This window comes from Globicephala melas, chromosome 10 (genome assembly GCF_963455315.2).
Source record: "Globicephala melas chromosome 10, mGloMel1.2, whole genome shotgun sequence".
NCBI lineage: Eukaryota > Metazoa > Chordata > Mammalia > Artiodactyla > Delphinidae > Globicephala > Globicephala melas.
This window is the reverse complement of record NC_083323.1, coordinates 75,674,181-75,694,229: the sequence shown is the minus strand read 5'-3', so window position 1 is coordinate 75,694,229 and position 20,049 is coordinate 75,674,181. Positions and strand designations below refer to the sequence as shown.

The 20,049-nt window shown below is 37.6% G+C and overlaps 1 protein-coding gene across 2 annotated transcripts in view; it reads right to left on the bottom strand.

Annotated features, from left to right (window-relative positions):
* The window catches only part of PKP2 (plakophilin 2), an 85,927-nt gene that overhangs the window by 27,778 nt on the left and 38,100 nt on the right, over positions 1–20,049 (bottom strand). For both annotated transcript variants that reach the window (XM_030830395.3, XM_060305615.2), the window contains exons 5-6: positions 18,403–18,610; positions 11,515–11,692 (exon numbers count right to left, since the gene is read on the bottom strand). In XM_030830395.3, the coding sequence (XP_030686255.1) occupies positions 11,515–11,692; positions 18,403–18,610 (386 nt within the window). The remainder of the gene's footprint in view (positions 1–11,514; positions 11,693–18,402; positions 18,611–20,049) is intronic.

The window sequence follows — 20,049 nt, the reverse complement described above, 5'->3', positions numbered from 1 at the left end:
GGATAAGAGCAAGAGGGAAGACAGACCAAGTGGTAAAATCCCAAGAAGGCTGGATTAGTTGCTTTTCTCAAGTTTCTGATAACTGCTTCTATTATTGTGGAAGGGTCACTAGTACTTAATTTCTTCAGCTGAAGAATGAGACCGCTAACAGAGGCTTTCTCAGAAGAGTCTGTGTTTGGCCTGAAGTGTTTTCCAGAACTCTGAATGTCACTGCTCCTGGGGTAGGCATTTTTTTCCATTCTCTAGTCTGATAGCAGCCCATAGTCTCACACTTGTCCACTTAAGTGCCTGTCTGACCCCTGGAGGCATTTTAATTTCTGACCTCTAAATTGTTTCCACCTCTTCCCTTTTAAGAGAACAAAGAAGACTGAGGTAAGAAAAGAAAGAAGGAAAGAAGGTAAGAGAAGGAAAGAAATAGTGAGAACCAAATGGAAGAATGGAGAAATAATGGTAAATCTTTGGTAGGAATTTTGAACATACACCCTGATAATGACCATTGGTTTTATTTATGTCACATCCAAAGGTGTCCCAAAAGTGTGGCAATCAGTGAGATGGAACATAGAGAATTGACAGCCATGTCACACCAATTCCCAATGAGTTACCCATACTAAATTGACAAACAGGGGCTCGCAATAAGTATGTGTAGGAAGGGTGTACAATCAAAGAAGGCAGCTAATGCTCTTTGGTAATTTACAATTCTATGGTTGTCACATAAGTCTTTTGCAGTTTGAAATGTTTGGAAGAGTATCCTACTAATCAAAATAAATTATTAAATATTTTAACTGTTATACTTCTTGTCCTAAGTAAATAAAAATAATTTTGAAAAAAAGAACGGGGCATTTTAGTAGGTTTTCTCCACTCAAAAAAAAAACGTGGGGTGGATAATGCTTCATAATGCCTTCCAAGAAGACAAAGGAAATATTTCTTCTTTGAAAAGAGATATGTAAGGAGAAATATGCCTTTACCCCAATTATCCACATCTTGATGTTAATCAACTAATGGAAATTCAGTGCCAGTGGTATGCCAACCAGCTTTCTGGGTTGGTGGAGTGGGGAGAGCTCTGATTTGTAGCATTTGCCAATTTCTATAGTGTAAATACTCCCACCATGGCTGATTTCAAGCTACCAACATGATGTCACTGAATGTGGAGGTATGAGGAGATCCTGACAACTGCTCTTGATGGCTCTAGCACAAATTGGGAGTGTATCAATTTATTTTTCCTCTCCTAACTTGGATTTTATTATTCATTATGCTGGCATAGTGTTTAAGAAAAAACCTGAAACTTGCAATGATCATTGTTTTCCCTATTGCAAAATTTGTATCACCTGTCAGTGAGTAACTTTAGTCATGAAAAGTATGTAATTCCAAAGGAATTACCTAAAGAAAGCACCAAGGCCCACGGTAAATGCTGCGGCAGGCAGATGCTAATTCTGTAGAAAAATGACCTGATACCTGACAGATACGGTGTATCTGACAGTTTTTGAAGGATAAGCTGTGCACGTTCTCCTGTCTGAATGTGATCGCACTGTAGCAGCTCCAGGTGGGCAGAACTGGAGTCACTGTCACAAGTTCATTAATGAAGCAAAGATTTTACCTGCTGAGCAGATTCACTCTGCACCACTGCTATCTAAAGATCAGGGAAGTCCCTCTCAGAACTGATCTCACTCTCAAGTTAGTAAAGGGACAAAGTCACTGGTCTATGCAGAAGTTCTACTTCAAAGTAGATTGAAGGAATTTAGCTACACTAACCTAAGTCAACACAATGCCCAAAATACTACTCATGCTGCCAGTTGCCAGTGGCGGAGGCCATACCTCCAATGAACTTGTAGCAGTTACAATATTTGCTAACATTTATTTTTATGTAGTTAAGATTCACTCTTATTAGAGCTAGTCAACACCTGTCTTAAAATCTTTTTAGAGTAACTTGGAGTCAGAAATAAGCAACTATTCAGAAGACAGCTCTCTTGTGAAAATTGAGACTATTTGATTACAGGTTCCCTACAAGTCCCTTTCTAACTCACATCTCCTTACTGACTTTTATACTCATTGTGACAACATCTACCCGAAGTTGTCTACAAAGCCATCTCCTCTCTTGGAAAGACCTCCCAGTTCTTATGCTTTCTATTTTCTCTGTTAATAGGAAATGTAGTGCAGAGTTCCACTTGCATAGAACTCCTAAAAAAAGACAACACTGAAATGCAGACACAATGCCCATAATGAGACCTGAACGTGACTGTACACTGGCCTACCTGACCCTGCGAGGCTGCGAGACTGTGAAGGGCAGAGGCTTAATCCACAGCAGAGCAGTCTGTAGACATGTGACTAATATCAATGTATCCAGCACACTGATGAAGAGCTTGGCCCTGGAGACAGCCTTCCTGGATTAGAATTCCAGCTTTGTCTTTTACTAGCTGTATGATGTTGGGAAAATCTCTTAACCTCTGCTCTCTGAGCTCCAGTTTCCTTATCTATAAAATGGGAAGGCCTACTTTACAAGGGTTGCCCTGAGAAGAAACTGAGGAAATCCTCATAAAGCATTCTGAACAGTTTTTACAACATAAATATTAGCTATTATTATTATAAATTAGATACACAGATGAAATAATAGATATTTTAGAAGCAAATACTATGATACTCAATTTCCCAAATATTTTGCAATATTCTGCTTCTGAAAGTAGTTCAAATCAGTGGTTTGGACTGACTTTGCAAACACTGTTTAAAATGGTGTCATTATGATGGGAGTGGATTCAGGCAATAACATACCTGAAAAATGTGTGCCAACAAGGGCACTGCTTCACCCAAACCACGCAAGTCTGTTATTCCTTGTTCATAAAAGGAGACTACAGGAAAAGATGTGCAACCAACATCTTTATTTTTAGATTTCCACCTTCCCAATACACCTTTCATGTGGATATTATAATTTTTCTTCTTCATGCAGAACTTATATTTCTATCCTCCCCACACTACTAACTTTGCTTACAGAAGAAAATTATTAACTCCTTAACATGATTTATAAGGCCCCCTCAGTCTGGCTTTAGCTAATGTTTCCAACTTCTGTTTGATTACTTTCCATCACAAATTTGATACCTTGCCAGACATGATTATCCACCTAATTCCTAATGGATTTTCATTTGCTCATTCGTTCATTACTCATGTCACTCAAATACTTTATACTTGCTTACTATATGTCAGAAACCTTGCTATGTGCTAGGAATTAGAGATTAGAAAAATGCATAGGCTTAGCTCTTAGAGTTTACAATCTAATAAAAAAGGTATGTAAACAACTTCCCATAAAAACAGTAATGTAATACAAAGTCTGTACAGAGGTGACTTACCTGTAAAAAGTCCTGTTTGAATTCTTATAAACAAGTAATGGCTTTTGCCTGAGGCAGGAAAATGTTTTACAGAAAAGATTAACTTTATCTTTGCTATTATATGACTAGGAGATTAAGTAATCAGTAGGCAGATAATAGAAAATGTTTACCAGGCAGTAAAATTGAATAAAGCCTTGGCTATATGAAATTACCTATAATATCTAAGGAAAGCAAGTACTTTGTAGCTTGCTTGTACTTTGGGATATGTTTGCAGGAAAATGGGAAGTAAGATTGTAAAGAAGGTTGTGGATAGACTGAGAAAGGTTGCATATGCTGTAACTGAGGAAGGTGTCTTCTATTTTTGTTTTGTTTGTCCACCAAGTGTTCCCCTCCCTCTTGCTACTTTAACAGACCTTGCTGCTATTGTTGCCATGAAGCAAGTATCTGATCCAGGTCTGGTCAATCTAGGGGAACAGAGGCTCAAACGATACACAGCTTTCAGAAGCAGAGTCAGGGTTAAACCTTCCAGGAGATTGACATTTAAAGAAAGAAGTGCACTTTTTCTGCTGGGTGGCTAAGCAAGGGCTGCCTGTGATTTAGGGATCTGCTACGTGGAGAAGGCTTGTTTGCATTTTTAGAGAATGAGCCCAGTAGTCTTCAAAGAAGACGAGTAAGCAGAGATGAGATATACAGGCATACTTCGTTTTATTGTGCTTTGCTTTATTGAGCTTTACAGACATTGCATTTTTTTTTTATCAAATTGAAGGTTTGTGGCAACCCTGTGTTGTTAGATGATGGTTAGCATTTTTTGTAATAAAGCATTTTTAAATTAAGGTATGTATATTGATTTCTTTAAGACATAATGCCATTGCACACTTAATAGACTGTTGCATAATGTAAACATACTTAAATAAGCACTGGAAAACCGAAAAGATCGTGTGACTTGCTTCATTGCAATATTCACTTTATTGCGGTGGTTTAGAACTGAATCCATAATATCTCTGAGGTATGCCTGTAAATAGGAGACTGAGTTCTAGAGATGCTGAATTTACGTCCCAGTCCTTGAGGCCATGGTTCCTGATGCACTTCTTTCACTTCCACAAGTGCCCGTCAACATCTCAGCCACATGAGCCACTTGATTTAAGGAACTTTGAATTGTGTATCTGCCATTTTCAATTGAAAGAGTCCTGAGTCTGTCATGCTAAGAACTCTGTCGCACATGGTAAGGCAATGGGAGCGACAGAAAAATTTTAAGATGCAAAATGTTTTTAAATGAATCAAAATGTTTTAATGAATCAAAAATACATTAAAAAGTGGTTCCAAGTGGGTGGAGTACTAGGAGGATGTGGAATTCGAGTCTCCACACAACTAGGGCACTTACCAGGCACTGGTGGGGGACCATGGACAGCTAAGGGTACAGGAGGAACTCCCAGCGATTGGTTGTTAATTATAGTTTTATTTTTCCTAATATATTTTTTAATCTTTCTAATTTTATTTTGTTTTTTATTCTTTGATATTGTACTGCTCCTTTTTTTCTTTCTTTTTCTTTTTTTTTTTAACCACACCACAAAGCTTGTGGGATCTTGGTTTCCAGGCCAGAGGTTGGGTCTGAGCTCATGTGGTGGGAACTCTGAATCCAAACTGCTGGACTAACAGAGAACCTCAGACCCCAGGGAATATCAATTGGAGTGAGGCCTCCTGGAGGTCCTCATCTCAGCACCAAGACCCAGCTCTATCCGACTGCCTGCAAACTCCAGTGCTGGATGGCTGAGGCCAAACAACCAGTAAGACAGGAACACAGAACCACCCATCAAAAAAAAAAAAGAAAGGACAAAAAAAATATCTTACAGATGAAGGAGCAAGGTAAAAACCTACAAGACCAAAAAAAAATGAAGACGAAACAGGCAACCTACCTGAAAAAGAATTCAGAGTAATGGTAGCAAACATGAACCAAAATCTCGGAAACAGAATGGAGAAAAAACAAAAAACATTTAACAAGCACCTAGAAGAACTAAAGAGCAAACAAACAGTGATGAACAACACAATTACTGAATTAAAAAGACTCTAGAAGGCATTGATAGCAGAATAACTGAGGTAGAAGAACAGATAGGTGAGCTGGAAGACAAAATGGTGGAAATACTGCCAGGGAGCAGAATAAAGAAAAAAGAATGAAAAGAATTGAGGACAGTCTCAGAGACCTCTGGGACAATATTAACCATACCAACATTCAAATTATAGGGGTCCCAGAAGAAGAAGAGAAAAAGAAAGGGTATGAGAAAATATTTGAAGAGATTATAGTCAAAAACTTCCCTAAAATGGGAAAGGAAATAGTCAATCAGGTCCAGGAAGCACAGAGAGCACCATACAGGATAAACCCAAAGAGAAACACACCGAGACACATATTAATCAAGCTATCAAAAATTAAATACAAAGAAAAATATTAAAAGCACAAGGGAAAAACAACAAATAACATACAAGGGAATCCCCATAAGGTTAACAGCTGCTTTCAGCAGAAACTCTGCAAGCCAGAAGGGAGTGGCAGGACATATTTAAAATGATGAAAGGGAAAAACCTACAACCAAGAGTACTCTACCCAGCAAGGATCTCATTCATATTTGAGAGAGAAATCCAAAGCTTTACAGACAAGTAATAGCTAAGAGAATTCAGCACCACCAAACCAGCTTTACAACAAATGCTAAAGGAACTTCTCTAGGCAGGAAACACAAGAGAAGGAAAAGACCTACAACAATAAACCCAAAACAATTAAGAAAATGGGAGTAGGAACATACATATCGATAATTACCTTAAATGTAAATAGAGTAAATGCTCCAACCAAAAGACACAGACTGGCTGAATGGATACAAAAACAAGACCGATATATATGCTATCTACAAGAGACCCACTTCAAACCTAGGGACACATACAGACTGAAAGTGAGGGGATGGAAAAAGATATTCCATGCAAATGGAAATCAAAAGAAAGCTGGACTAGCAATTCTCATATCAGACAAAGTAGACAATAAAATAAAGACTATTACAAGAGACAAAGGACACTACGTAATGATCAAGGGATCAGTCAAGAAGAAGATATAACAATTGTAAATATTTATGCACCCAACATAGGAGCACCTCAGTACATAAAGCAAATGCTAACAGCAATAAAAGGGGAAATCCACAGTAACACAAAAATAGTAGAGGACTTTAACACCCCACTTTCACCAATGGACAGATCATCCAAAATGAAAATAAATGACGAAACACACGCTTTAAATGACACATTAAACAAAATGGACTTAATTGACATTTATAGGACATTCCATCCAAAAACAAGAGAATACACTTTCTTCTCAAGTGCTCATGGAACATCCTCCAGGATAGATCATATCTTGGGTCACAAATCAAGTCTTGGTTAATTTAAGAAAATTGAAATCATTATCAAGTATCTTTTTCAACCACAATGCTATGAGACTAGATATCAATTACAGGAAAAAAACTGTAAAAAATACAAACACATGGAGGCTAAACAATATATTATTAAATAACCAAGAGATCACTGAAGAAATCAAAGAGGAAATCAAAAAATACCTAGAAACAAGTAACAATGAAAACACGATGACCCCAAACCTATGGGATGCAGCAAAAGCAGTTCTAAGAGGGAAGTTTATAGCAATACAATCGTACCTTAAGAAACAAGAAACATCTCAAATAAACAACCTAACCTTACACCTAAAGCAATTAGAGAAAGAAGAACAAAAAACCACCAAAGTTAGCAGAAGGAAAGAAATCATAAAGATCAGATCAGAAATAAATGAAAAAGAAATGAAGGAAACATAGCAAAGACCAATAAAACTAAAAGCTAGTTCTTTGAGAAAATAAACAAAATTGATAAACCACTAGCCAGACTCATCAATAAAAAAACAGAGAAGACTCAAATCAACAGAATTAGAAATAAAAAAGGAGAAGTAACAACTGACACTGCAGAAATACAAAGGATCATGTGAGATTTCTATAAGCAACTATATGCCAATAAAATGGACAACCTAGAAGAAATGGATAAATTCTTAGAAAAGCACAACCTTCTGAGACTGAATCAGGAAGAAATAGAAAATATAAACAGACCAATCATAAGCACTGAAATTGAAACTGTGATTAAAAATCTTCCAACAAACAAAGTCCAGGAGCAGATGGCTTCACAAGCGAATTCTATCAAACATCTACACAAGAGCTAACACCTATCCTTCTCAAACTCTTTCAAAATATAGAAGAGGGAGGAACACGCCCAAACTCATTCTACGAGGCCACCATCACCCTGATACCAAAACGATACAAAGATGTCACAAAAAAAGAAAACTACAGGCCAATATATCTGATGAACACAGATGCAAAAATCCTCAACGAAATACTAGCAAACAGAATCCAACAGCACATTAAAAGGATCATACACCATGATCAAGTGGGGTTTATCCCAGGAATGCAAGGATTCTTCAGTATATGCAAATCAATCAATGTGATACACTGTATTAACAAACTGAGGAATAAAAACCATATGATCATCTCAATAGATGCAGAAAAAGCTTTCAACAAAATTCAACATCTATTTATGATAAAAACCCTTCAGAAAGGGCCTAGCGGGAATTTACCTCAACATACTAAAGGCCATATATGACAAACCCACAGTCAATGTCGTCCTCAATGGTGAAAACTGAAACCGTTTCCTCTAGGATCAGGAACAAGACAAGGTTGCCTACTCTCACCACTACTATTCAATACAGTTGTGGAAGTTTTAGCCACAGCAATCAGAGAAGAAACAGAAATAAAAGGAATCCAAATTGGAAAAGATGAAGTAAAGCTGTCACTGTTTTCAGATGACATACTATACATAGAGAATCCTAAAGATGCTACCAGAAAACTACTAGAGCTAATCAATGAATTTGGTAGAGTAGCAGGATACAAAATTAATGCACAGAAATCTCTGGCATTCCTATACACTAATGATGAAAAATCTGAAAGAGAAATTAAGGAAACACTCCCATTTACCACTGCAACAAAGAGAATAAAATATCTAGGAATAAACCTACCTAAGGAGACAAAAGACCTGTATGCAGAAAACTATAAGACACTGATAAAAGACATTAAAGATGATACAGATGGAGAGATATATCATGTTCTTTGATTGGAAGAAACAATATTGTGAAAATGACTATACTACCCAAAGCAATCTACAGATTCAATGCAATCCCTATCAAACTACCAATGGCATTTTTCACAGAACTAGAAATAAAGATTTCAGAATATGTATGGAAACACAAAAGACCTCAAATAGCCAAAGCAATCTTGAAGAAAAACGGAGCTGGAGGAATCAGGCTCCCAGACTTCAGACTATACTACAAAGCTACAGTAATCAAGACAGTATGGTACTGGCACAAAAACAGAAATATAGATCAATGGAACAGGATAGAAAGCCCAGAGATAAACCCACACACATACGGTCACCTTATCTTTGATAAAGGAGGCAAGAATATATCATGGAGAAAAGACAGCCTCTTCAATACGTGGTGCTGGGAAAACTGGACAGCTACATTGAAAGAATGAAATTAGAACACTTCCTAACACCATACACTAAAATAAACTGAAAATGGATTAAAGACCTAAATGTAAGCCCAGACACTATCAAACTCTTAGAGGAAAACATAGGCAGAACACTCTATGACATAAATCACAGCAAGATCCTTTTTGATCCACCTCCTAGAGAAATGGAATTAAAAACCAAACTAAACAAATGGGACCTAATGAAACTTAAAAGCTTTTGCACAGCAAAGGAAACCATAAACAGGACCAAAAGACAACCCTCAGAATGGGAGAAAATATTTGGAAACAAAGCAACTGACAAAGGATTAATCTCCAAAGTATACAAGCAGCTTTGCAGCTCAATATCAAAAAAACAAACAACCCAATCCAAAAATGGGCAGAAGACCTAAACAGACATTTCTCCAAAGAAGATAAACAGATTGCCAACAAACACATGAAAAGATGCTCAACATCACTAATCATTAGAGAAAAGCAAATCAAAACTACGATGTGGTATCACCTCACACTGGTCAGAATGGCCATGATCAGAAAATCTACAAACAATAAACACTGGAGAGGGTGTGGAGAAAAGGGAACCTTCTTGCACCGTTGGTGGGAATGTAAATTGATATAGCCACTACAGAGAACAGTATGGAGGTTCCTTAAAAAACTAAAAGTAGAACTACCATATGACCCAGCAATCTCACTACTGGGCATATGCCCTGAGAAAACCATCATTCAAAAAGAGTCATGTACTACAATGTTCACTGCAGCACTATTTACAATACCCAGGACATGGAAGCAACCTAAGTGTCCATCGACAGATTAATGGATAAAGAAGATGTGGCACATATATACAATGGACTATTACTCAGCCATAAAAAGAAAGGAAATTGAGTTATTTGTAGTGAGGTGGATGGATCTAGAGTCTGTCATACAGTGTGAAGTAAGTCAGAAAAAGAAAAGCAAATACCATATGCTAACACATACATATGGAATCTAAAAAAAAAAACGGTTCTGATGAACCTAGGGGCAGGACAGGAATAAAGACACAGATGTAGAGAATGGACTTGAGGACACGGGGAGGGGGAAGGGTAAGCTGGGATGAAGTGAGAGAGTAACATTGACATATATACACTACCAAATGTAAAACAGATAGCTGGTGGGAAGCAGCCGCATAGCACAGGGAGATCAGCTCGGTGCTCTGCGACCAGCTAGAGGGGTGGGATAAGGAGGGTGGGAAGGAGACGCAAGAGGGAGGGGATATGGGGATATACATACGCATATAGCTGATTCACTTTGTTATACAGCAGAAACTAACAACATTGTAAAGCAATTATACTCCAATAAAGACGTTAAAAAAAAAAGAAAAGCAGTTCTAGTGGACTGTATAGCAAATAAATTTCAAGGGATACTACCTAGAGAATTTCTGTCTACTGAAATAGCCCACCAAAGCCCAGCTCATTTGGCACCTCTGATCCCACTCAGCTGGCATGAATGGTCCTTTTGTTCTACATCCCTGCAGCACTTCACTTGTTCCTGACACGTGTTCCTGAAACTTCTGATTTAGTAGGTCTGGGGTGAAAGCTGAGAATTCTAATAAGTTCCAGGTAATATACATGCTACTAGTCCAGGGGCCACGCTTTGAGAATCACTGCTGTAACATATTTCATTGCATTCTAGTTTATTTGCTTATCTGCATCCCCTGCTAGATTAAAGGTCAGTTAAGAATTTTCTTATTCATCTTTGTAAAACTCTCAGTGGCTAATGTAATTCTTTATAAAAAACTGGCATTTGATATGCATTACTGTGCGATTAACTGTGGAGATAAGATAAACATCTTACCATAATAAATTCCCTCTGTTATCATCCAAACAGATTCCCTCAAGAAGTGAACTGTGAAACTAGAGAAAAGATCAGAAGGCAGAATATGACCCAACTTATTCTGGGCTGCCTATTTTTGATTGCATATCTATCTGGTTTCTTTTAATCCTTGGACATAAAGGACAATGATTATTTTCAAATATATATAAGAAAGCTTGAGAGGCACGCTTCTACAAGAGTTGAGACTAACGTTTCTTCCTCTTGCATGTGTTTCTATTTCCTCTTGGTTTAGCTGGCATCTGACAGCCCAGGGGAGAAAACAGTTCTAGCATTTTTTCATCCCAATATTTAGAAATGCTGATCAAACTAACGTTTTTTGTAAGCTATTCTTGTGGCAAGACATTCTATCCTTTCAGGCTTTGTTGCCTATTTAAAAACTGCAGGTTCAAAACTATTTTTTTAATCATGTCATTAAATTATATTTTTGTGAACTAAAAATACAGCATGGAGCCTGGCTTAAATCCTGTGAGACAGGAAAGGCCAGTGTGCCTGGACTTCTAGGTGTTCGGACTGGATTTCTAGTTTCTTTATTGGAAGACATGCTCTCTCTCATGAGCTAATGTGGGTAGCTTCTGCAATCAAACATGTCTGGAAAAAATACTCTTTCTACATTGTGCTTCTAGTATTTAGAGTGATGTTTATAATTTTTACCATATCTCCAGGTAATTGGGTAGAGTTTTAGACAGATCTGGATGCAATATTTAAAGTGTACAGAGAAAAGGTTGAGGGCGGTTGTAGAGTGGTATTACCTTAGGCATCCTGTGACATTGTAGAATATATCAAAATCGAGCAAACCATTTGCTTTGGGGTAGTCTCCTTCTGGCCACCCCGAAAAGGGGATGATGATATTCTCAGTCAGGGTAAGCAAGGCTTCTGTTACCATGAGATTCTTCAGTCTGTCATTAGAGGACAAATTCCACAGCAAACCTAGAAAAGCAAAGAGTACCATCAAGACAGTGCAGGGTTGGGTCAAAACGACTGCTGAAAAGATCAGTTAAGACTGTCACCCCTAGAGCTATGGCTACTTATAAAAGGAAAAAAAAAAAAACAAGGTAGGGGGAGACAGCCCTTTTCCCAAGGGAAAGAACCTGTTTAGACCTCATTAGATGGCAATGGAAGCTGTTCCATAAGAAAAATTAAAATATATATATATATATGTATACTAGTGGTGAGACAATGGAATATTACTCAGCCATAAAAAGAAACGAAATTGAGTTATTTGTAGTGAGGTGGATGGATCTAGAGTCTGTCATACAGAGTGAAGTAAGTCAGAAAGAGAAAAACAAATACCGTACGCTAACACATATATATGGAATCTAAAAAGAAAAAAATGGTCATGAAGAACCTACGGGCAAGATGGGAATAGAGACACAAACCTCCTAGAGAATGGACTTGAGGACACGGGGAGGAGGAAGGGTAAGCTGGGACGAAGTGAGAGAGTAGCACTGACATATACACTACCAAAAGTAAAATAGATAGCTAGTGGGAAGCAGCCGCATAGCACAGGGAGATCAGCTCAGTGCTTTGTGACCACCTAGAGGGGTGGGATAGGGAGGGTGGGAAGGAGGGAGACGCAAGAGGGAAGAGATATGGGGACATATGTATATGTATAACTGATTCACTTTGTTGTAAAGCAGAAACTAACACACCATTGTAAAGTAACTATACTCCAATAAAGATGTTTAATATATATATATATATATATATGTATACACACACATATACATACAGAGAGAGAGAGAGGGAGAAAGAGAACTTACAGTGTAAAACTATACATGTTTAATCAAGAACATAAATGAATGCCAAAAATCCTTATTGCTGTTTCTCTTAAATGACCCTACCACAAAGCTGACCTCATTAGTATAAATTCTAGGCTCACCAACAGGAAAGCTTGAAATGATCCTGTTGTAATTAAGAGTTCAGCATTTTAAAAGTCATAGTTTTCTCCCTTAGATACATACATATCTAAGGACATCTCTGCCTGCCTACTGCTCCCCACTGCCTGCAACTCCCACTTGACATCTGCCTTCCAATAATAGCGGGAAGAGCCTCTAGAATGCTTTTGCCTATGCCTGTCAACAGCAGGCTTCTCAACATCCCCAATTAATATTTATTAACTCCTACCCAATGGCAGACTTTATGTCCTGCCAGAATTTATGCTGGCTCTACCTCATCTACTTCTTATATTACAGTTTGGCAGAGAAGGAGAGACAAGAGCATTTTATATACCTGCCAACTTGCATGGCCTAAGCATTGGTCTAAGACTGGTACCACATTTACTCACTTAACTTTCCTATTCCTCTTGAATCCCCTCCACCCCCAATTAAAAAGAAAGGCCATATAAGCCAACTCAGGAAGAAATTAAGATAACAGGATACTGTATTTCCCAGGGCATTTGTGAGACAGGGACTGAAGCTGGGTACTGAGAGAGAATACAAAGTGGCATATACACTTAGGATTTGTTTTTCTCACAAATTTGGTGCTTAAATACCTCTGATTCAGTGGAAGGACTATACCCTTATTGCTTGCTATTCCAGTGACTCCCAGCAGGTGTCAAGTTGCTTTGCCATCATTCATTCTTCAGTAAGTTACTCTAACTCGCTATCATCCAGGAAAGGAGAAACAGAGAGGGGACAGAAAGAGAAGGGATCTTCATTTTCTTCCTATTTATGCCCCCACCGCCCAGTCAGTTAAATCTTACCTCTTAAATTTACTGCTTCATCTGCATGAAGGACAGAGGAAGCACAGATATACAGGACAGTCCACTTTATGAAAAAAGCAAACATGGTGGTCTTGCCAGAATTACATGGAGATATCACCTCCCTTGATATTAATGACGGAAATAATAGTCTGTATGGTTAAAGCTTAGTAGTTAATCAACCATACTTTTATTTGGCCCATCAGTTAGAACACTCTAGGCCTAATGTAGTCTTTTGGGCTTAAACAGTTTACTTTGTGTACAAGTAACTAATTTTTTAAATAACCAAATTTCCACCATAGCTTACATCTAGCTGCCATTAGACAGAGCAATGCTGGGTCTAGTGCTTCGTGAGGACTAGAATTCTGGCTGATGAAGGTGTTTTCCTGATCAAACTGGCATTTGGGGTTAGTCATGAGCAGTGTCCCTCCGCCACAGGTTTTGCAACACAATGACTTCATGGGTCACACCTCATCTTAAGAGGCCCTGGAGAGGGACAGACAGAATAAAACTCCAAAAACTCCTAAGGTGGTTGAAAACAATTGAAAGGGAGGTCTGACGTTGAGTTTTGGTTACTAAGCTATAAAAGAAAGCTAAAGATAAGAAAGAAAAGAAAAAAACAAGCTTCCTCTTCTAAATAAGCAAACAAATTAACAGTCTCTGCCTGTCAGAGGCTTAAAAATGTGAAGCATAATGATATTTCCTCTCTTTAAAAAGGACCACACAGAGCACTCAAAGGAAAAGTACACCTTACAATAAAAACCAGAGAGGATTAGTTTGAATAAAGGGAGTGGAATTTTCCTCCAACAGTCAATGTCCTTTGTAGCTTGTCATGCTGTATTATTTCTACAGAAGTATAAGGTTTGGGGAGTTTTAGTATAATTTTTGAATTTTTAATGTAGGATATTGTACAGAAATGTCATGCTTGCCAAATTTCTGTATGGTACAAGGCTAAGGAAGAGCTTAAATGTTCACTAGAGATTCGGGATTGTACTTATACACACACACCCTCACACACATACATACAAAATCAATAAATGACCAATTACAAATTGGGAAAATGTGCATGCTGATATAGGACAAAGGGTTAAATATCATTAGTATACAGAGTTCTTATAAATCATTAAAAATTAAATTACTAGTAGAAAAATTAACCCAAAGCTAAAAGAGTCTAATATACATAGGAATGCAGGCTCTCTAGTAACTAAAGAAATGCAAATTCAACAACTACATATTATTTTCTGTGGCTATAGAAGACAAAACCAGACCAATGAGCAGAAATTCTGAGGATGGAGATTTTGGCTCAGTGAAAGTATAAACTTCTAAGACAGCTTTGAAGAAAACAGAAAGATCTGCTTATAAGATCCAGCACTATCACTGGAGCCAATTAAAAAAATGAGCTCATCCTTTATCAAAATATCGACAAGGGGGTTTAATCTTAAAACTAGAGTGTTTGAAGAGACTAGCAGTCACCAAATGAGCCCAGTGACAAATTAGAATCACATATTCCTGGGCCACACCACAAACTTACTAAGCCTGACTCCCAGGATGAATTCCAGGAATTTATACTTTAAATATGATTCCAATTTCTCTCATTGGGAAATTAATGGTTTAGATGACACTAAATAGATGTCCCTTTCAATGATTAGATTCTATATTCCCCGATACTGTATTATATTTAGGGTTTGGATTTTCATTTGTTTCACCTTTAACTTCCGGTCAATTTAATCATAGTGCCTAAATTTCTATTATTATAGTTCTCTGTTGTAGCTGTTCTGTCCGTAATTTTCTATCACTAAGCTCTCATTCTAGCCAAAAAGAAGGGGAACTGGATTCTGGTAAGGGATATACTTTGAATAATTAGCAATTATAAGAAAGATAATGATAACTGCATTATCTAGGAACTTATTGCCAATTGATATCTACAAAATGCAGCTACCTAGTAAAGGGATTTAATAGATATTGAAACCCATGTTTTATTAATATTGCTCTTTAGGACTGGAAATATAGTTATTTAACTAAATCTGTATAATGTTTAGTAGCAAAACTTGTAAATTTTATGATTAAATCTTCAAGGAGGAGCAGGAGGAGGAGAAGTGGTTCTTTTTAAACTTGTTTTTCAAAATTATCACAGAGCAGGAGGAATACGTTTTTGCAATTTCCCTTGCATGGACATACTCCTCCTTTCACCTAACTTCTGTTAAGTCTTACCTGGAATATCACATTATAGCAAAGGCCATTTATTCAAAACTATAAATAAACTCAAGGTACCTTACTGCACCATTACAAATGCAGAATAAAATAATTATACATTTAAAGAACGTGCGTAATGATTTTTTTTTTTTTTGCAGAAGCAGAGTGGTGGACAGACTGGGAATGTGCAATACTGAATTATAGAGGCCAGGCACAAGGTTACTGCAAGAGTAGACCAGAGAGATGAAGAGGGTTTGAATCAAGGCAGTGGCAAGAGGAGAGAGAGGAAGGGCCAAAAAGGAGCAAGGGAGAGCTCTCTGATCCAAGATCTCAAAGACAAAGCCCCTTCCTAAAGAAGTGTAAAAATGAGTCACTCTTTGCCCCCAAAACAGTAGGTGGGAGCCACTTTGATACAGCAAAACACCCAGATAATACTGGGTTCAAATCTGGCCTTGTTCTTTGCTAGCTGTGCAACCTTGGGCAACTCAACCCCCTGAGCCTCACACTGGTCATATGTAAACAGTCAATAATACCATACCTTATGGAGCTGTCAGGAAGAACAGAGATAAAAAATGGAAAGCCCAAGCTTATGACTAGCATGTAATAGAGGCTCAATAAAAAGATGTTTACAAAATAGACAAGAAAAGATTCACATATATGGTTACTCGCTTTGTGGGTTTTTTTTTTTTTTAATTGGGGTATAGTTGTTTTACAATGCTGTGTTAGTTTCTACTGTGTCATTTTGTGTTTCTAAACAAAGATATAAACATGTCTAAATTAGTCAACAATTTATTTTTGAGGCCCAAAAAGCACTTATTTAGCACTTCCATTAATAGAGCTAAAGGAAGTTATTTAGTAGGATTTGTATCAAACATTCAACTATCAACTCAATTCAATTAATATGTAATGAACACTTTCTGGTAGGGATGTTTAGCTTATACTAGAAATCCTGGGAACTGCACAATCAAACTCCATTTGTCACCTCAGTAGATTATCTAAAGAAGACAGTGGTTTCTGTGGCATCAATACCACAGAACATTCTCTGTCCTTAGCTTCCTTCTTCCTACACAAGAGAAGAGGAAGTTCATAAACAATGGATTCCTTGACACAGAGCCACACATCCTCCCAACATTTCTGGCTACCACACACCCTAACCTCGATCACTCTATTACCCAAGTTTCCTGTGAACGACCAGCAGCTTCTTTGCTTTGCTAGTGATTTTCACTTTGCTGGGAATAACTTTCATTCTCCTTCAAAACGCTAGTCCAAAGCCTAAATCTCTTTTAAGGTCCACAGTGAAATATATCTCCTCATGAAGTCTTTTCTGAGTGTAAAACAGAATAATCTGTTTGATTCTCTTTCGTGGTTCATAACTGTTTTTTAATAAAGAAAATGTTAGGTTCTAAACATGAGGTTTGGTTGCTATTTTTTTGTTTTTGTTTTTTTTTAATGCCAACCATCACATAATTGTTCACGTTTTAGTAGATGGAAAATAAAATTCACAACCTCTCTAGACTGTGATTCACCCTGGTTGGTACTTGAAGGCTGCCCTCTAAATGTTGGCTGAATGAATGAATGAATGAATAAGTGATATCACTCTTAATTTCTGTAGGTGTTTTAATATAAGTCATGGATATGAAAGGAAATCTCTCATGGGACATGACAGCATGCTGGCAGAAGGGTAGTACGGTGCAACCCTTCATATAGTTTTATAAAATTAAAATATATTGAGATAGAAAAATGTGATATTTTGAGATATAAATGGATAGAGAGGATATAATGACAACATTTTTATAGAAAAAAAGAATACTTTTGTATAATAAAGGATGGCAAAAGTGCAACATATATTCAGTTCAACTTAAGCAATATTTATGGAGTACTTCTTTTAAATAAGTATGAAGACTGTCAACTATTATCATTAAAAAAACTTTTATATGATATATTAGAAAGGGTTAAGTTCTTTGGACCTTAGTTTCGTCATCCGTAAAACTGAGATTTAGTAGCCAATAATACCTAAAAATACCCCAAAACCTAAGGTTTTTGTGAGAATAAATTAAAAATGTCTATTACCTGGGACACTGAAGATACTTAAAAGTTTCCCCAAGGCAATACTACTGATGATTACACTCAGTAATGTTTCTTGCACTCTGTAATGTGTTCATGGAGCTTTAGCCGAGAGCTGATGAACCATTTTCATTTCATTTTCAATGAACTATCTTCTCTTCTATCATACGTACTATTCATTTAAATGAAACTAGTCCTCCTTTCTCCATGCTTCAAGAATTACCAAAACCGTTAGTTTAGTTCTATCTGATTATTTTAGTTTTCCAATCCATGCACAGAAGGGAGATATTTATTTTTCCAAATCAGTATTTGAGTAGAAATATAAAATGGAGAACTGAAAAACATATCCAGTCATGCTTTTTTCTTTTTTGGGGGTGTAGAGGGACAGGTAAGCTAGGAAGCTCGTATTGAGAGAGGTCCAAGTGATGGAAGCTGCATAGAACTTCTAACTAAAAATATTAACCAAAAGCCTCAGAATCATTTCCACTTCAGAAAAAAGGAATTCAAACTTGACTTGAATCTGGGGTCTAAGCTAGCAGTAATAATGTTCCTTGAAAGCCCTCTCAGATAACAATGAGCCCATCAATCATTTGTTCCAGGAAACCTCAGAAAAAACAGATGATATTAACACATCTGGCTGGGGTGCACTGTGCTACCCCCTGTAATAGTCAGTAAGCACTACCTGTTATTTGTTTCTTAGTCTCCAAGTCTCTGGTTTGCTTCAGCACCTGGAGCAGCCGAGGTACTCCACTGAGTTCAGCTACCTCCAATTTGTTGTCATTATCTTCAAACACCAAGTTTCTCAAGGCCCCACACACAGCTCGCTGGATATCTTCATTCTGAATTTTGAGGAGCTGTAGAAGCTTGGGGATGCCATGAAGCTGGTTTACCTGGGGAAGAAGGAGATGCATATTTCACATATTTATTAATTTTGATGTGGCATTAAAAATCTTCAATGTAATATGAATGAACAGATGAAGTTCACTGACTTTGTTGATAACTCCCACCAATCAATGTGTGGCACAACCTGGGACTCCAGTGTACAATATACCCCTGCTCTAAGGCAGTATCTCTCATCAAGGAGCTTAGAATAAATCTGCGAAATTAAGACTGAAACCTATGAAAAAATTAAAGGGCAAAGTTAAGTGATAAAGGGTTGAATAAGTGATAAGTGGATAGAAAGAGTTGAATAATAAAAGCCTTAATCATAATGAAGATGAAGAGAACTGGGAATCAGAGGAATAAAGTTTTATGGAAGAATATTATATTACACGAATTTTTTCCAGGACAGAACTATACAGTCAAAATAATATTTTATTTATTTTTGGCTGGATTGGGTCTTGGTTGCTGCGCATGGGCTTTCTCTAGTTGCAGCAAGCAGGGGCTATTCTTCGTTGCAGTGCGTGAGCTTCCCATTGTGGTGGCTTCTCTTGTTGCAGAGCATAGGCTCTAGGCACGCGGGCTTCAGTAGTTGCAGCACGTGGGCTCAGTAGTTGTGGCTCGTGGGCTCTAGAGTGCAGGCTCAGTAATTATGGCGCACGGATTTAGTTGCTCCATGGCATGTAGGATCTTCCCGGACCAGGGCTCGAACCCGTGTCCCCTGCATTGGCAGGCGGATTCTTAACGACTGCGCCACCAGGGAAGTCCTATACAGTCAATATAAATAATAGAAATCACTCCCATCAGCAGTAGAAATAAAAATTCATTTACCATGGCAACTGCAGTAGCAATGCAAAACTAACCTTAAATGCAAGCTATTTTTTTTTAATCAAGGTATAAATGACATATAACATTATATTAGTTTCAGGTGCAGAACATAATGATTCGATATCTGTACATGTTGTAAAATGATAATAATAAGTCTATTTAACATCCATCACCACACATAGTTAATTTTTTTTGTGGTAAGAACTCTTAAGATCTATTCTCTTAGAAACTTTTTACAGTCACCATGCTGTACATTACATTCCCATGACTTGTTTATTTTATAATTGGAAGAGTGCAAGCTATTTTTATGATCAATTGCTTTCAGTATTTAAAGACACTGAAATAAATTATGCAAGCATTTTAGGTAAATAACATAACTTTACGCTTTTTAATGTGCTATTTTCTTTTCTTTTTTTTTTTTTTTTTTGCAGTACTCGGGCATCTCACTGTTGTGGCCTCTCCCGTTGCAGAGCACAGGCTCCAGACGCGCAGGCTCAGCGGCCATGGCTCACGGGCCCAGCCGCTCCGCGGCATGCGGGATCCTCCCGGACCAGGGCACGAACCCGTGTCCCCTGCATCGGCAGGCGGACTCTCAACCACTGCGCTACCAGGGAAGCCCTAA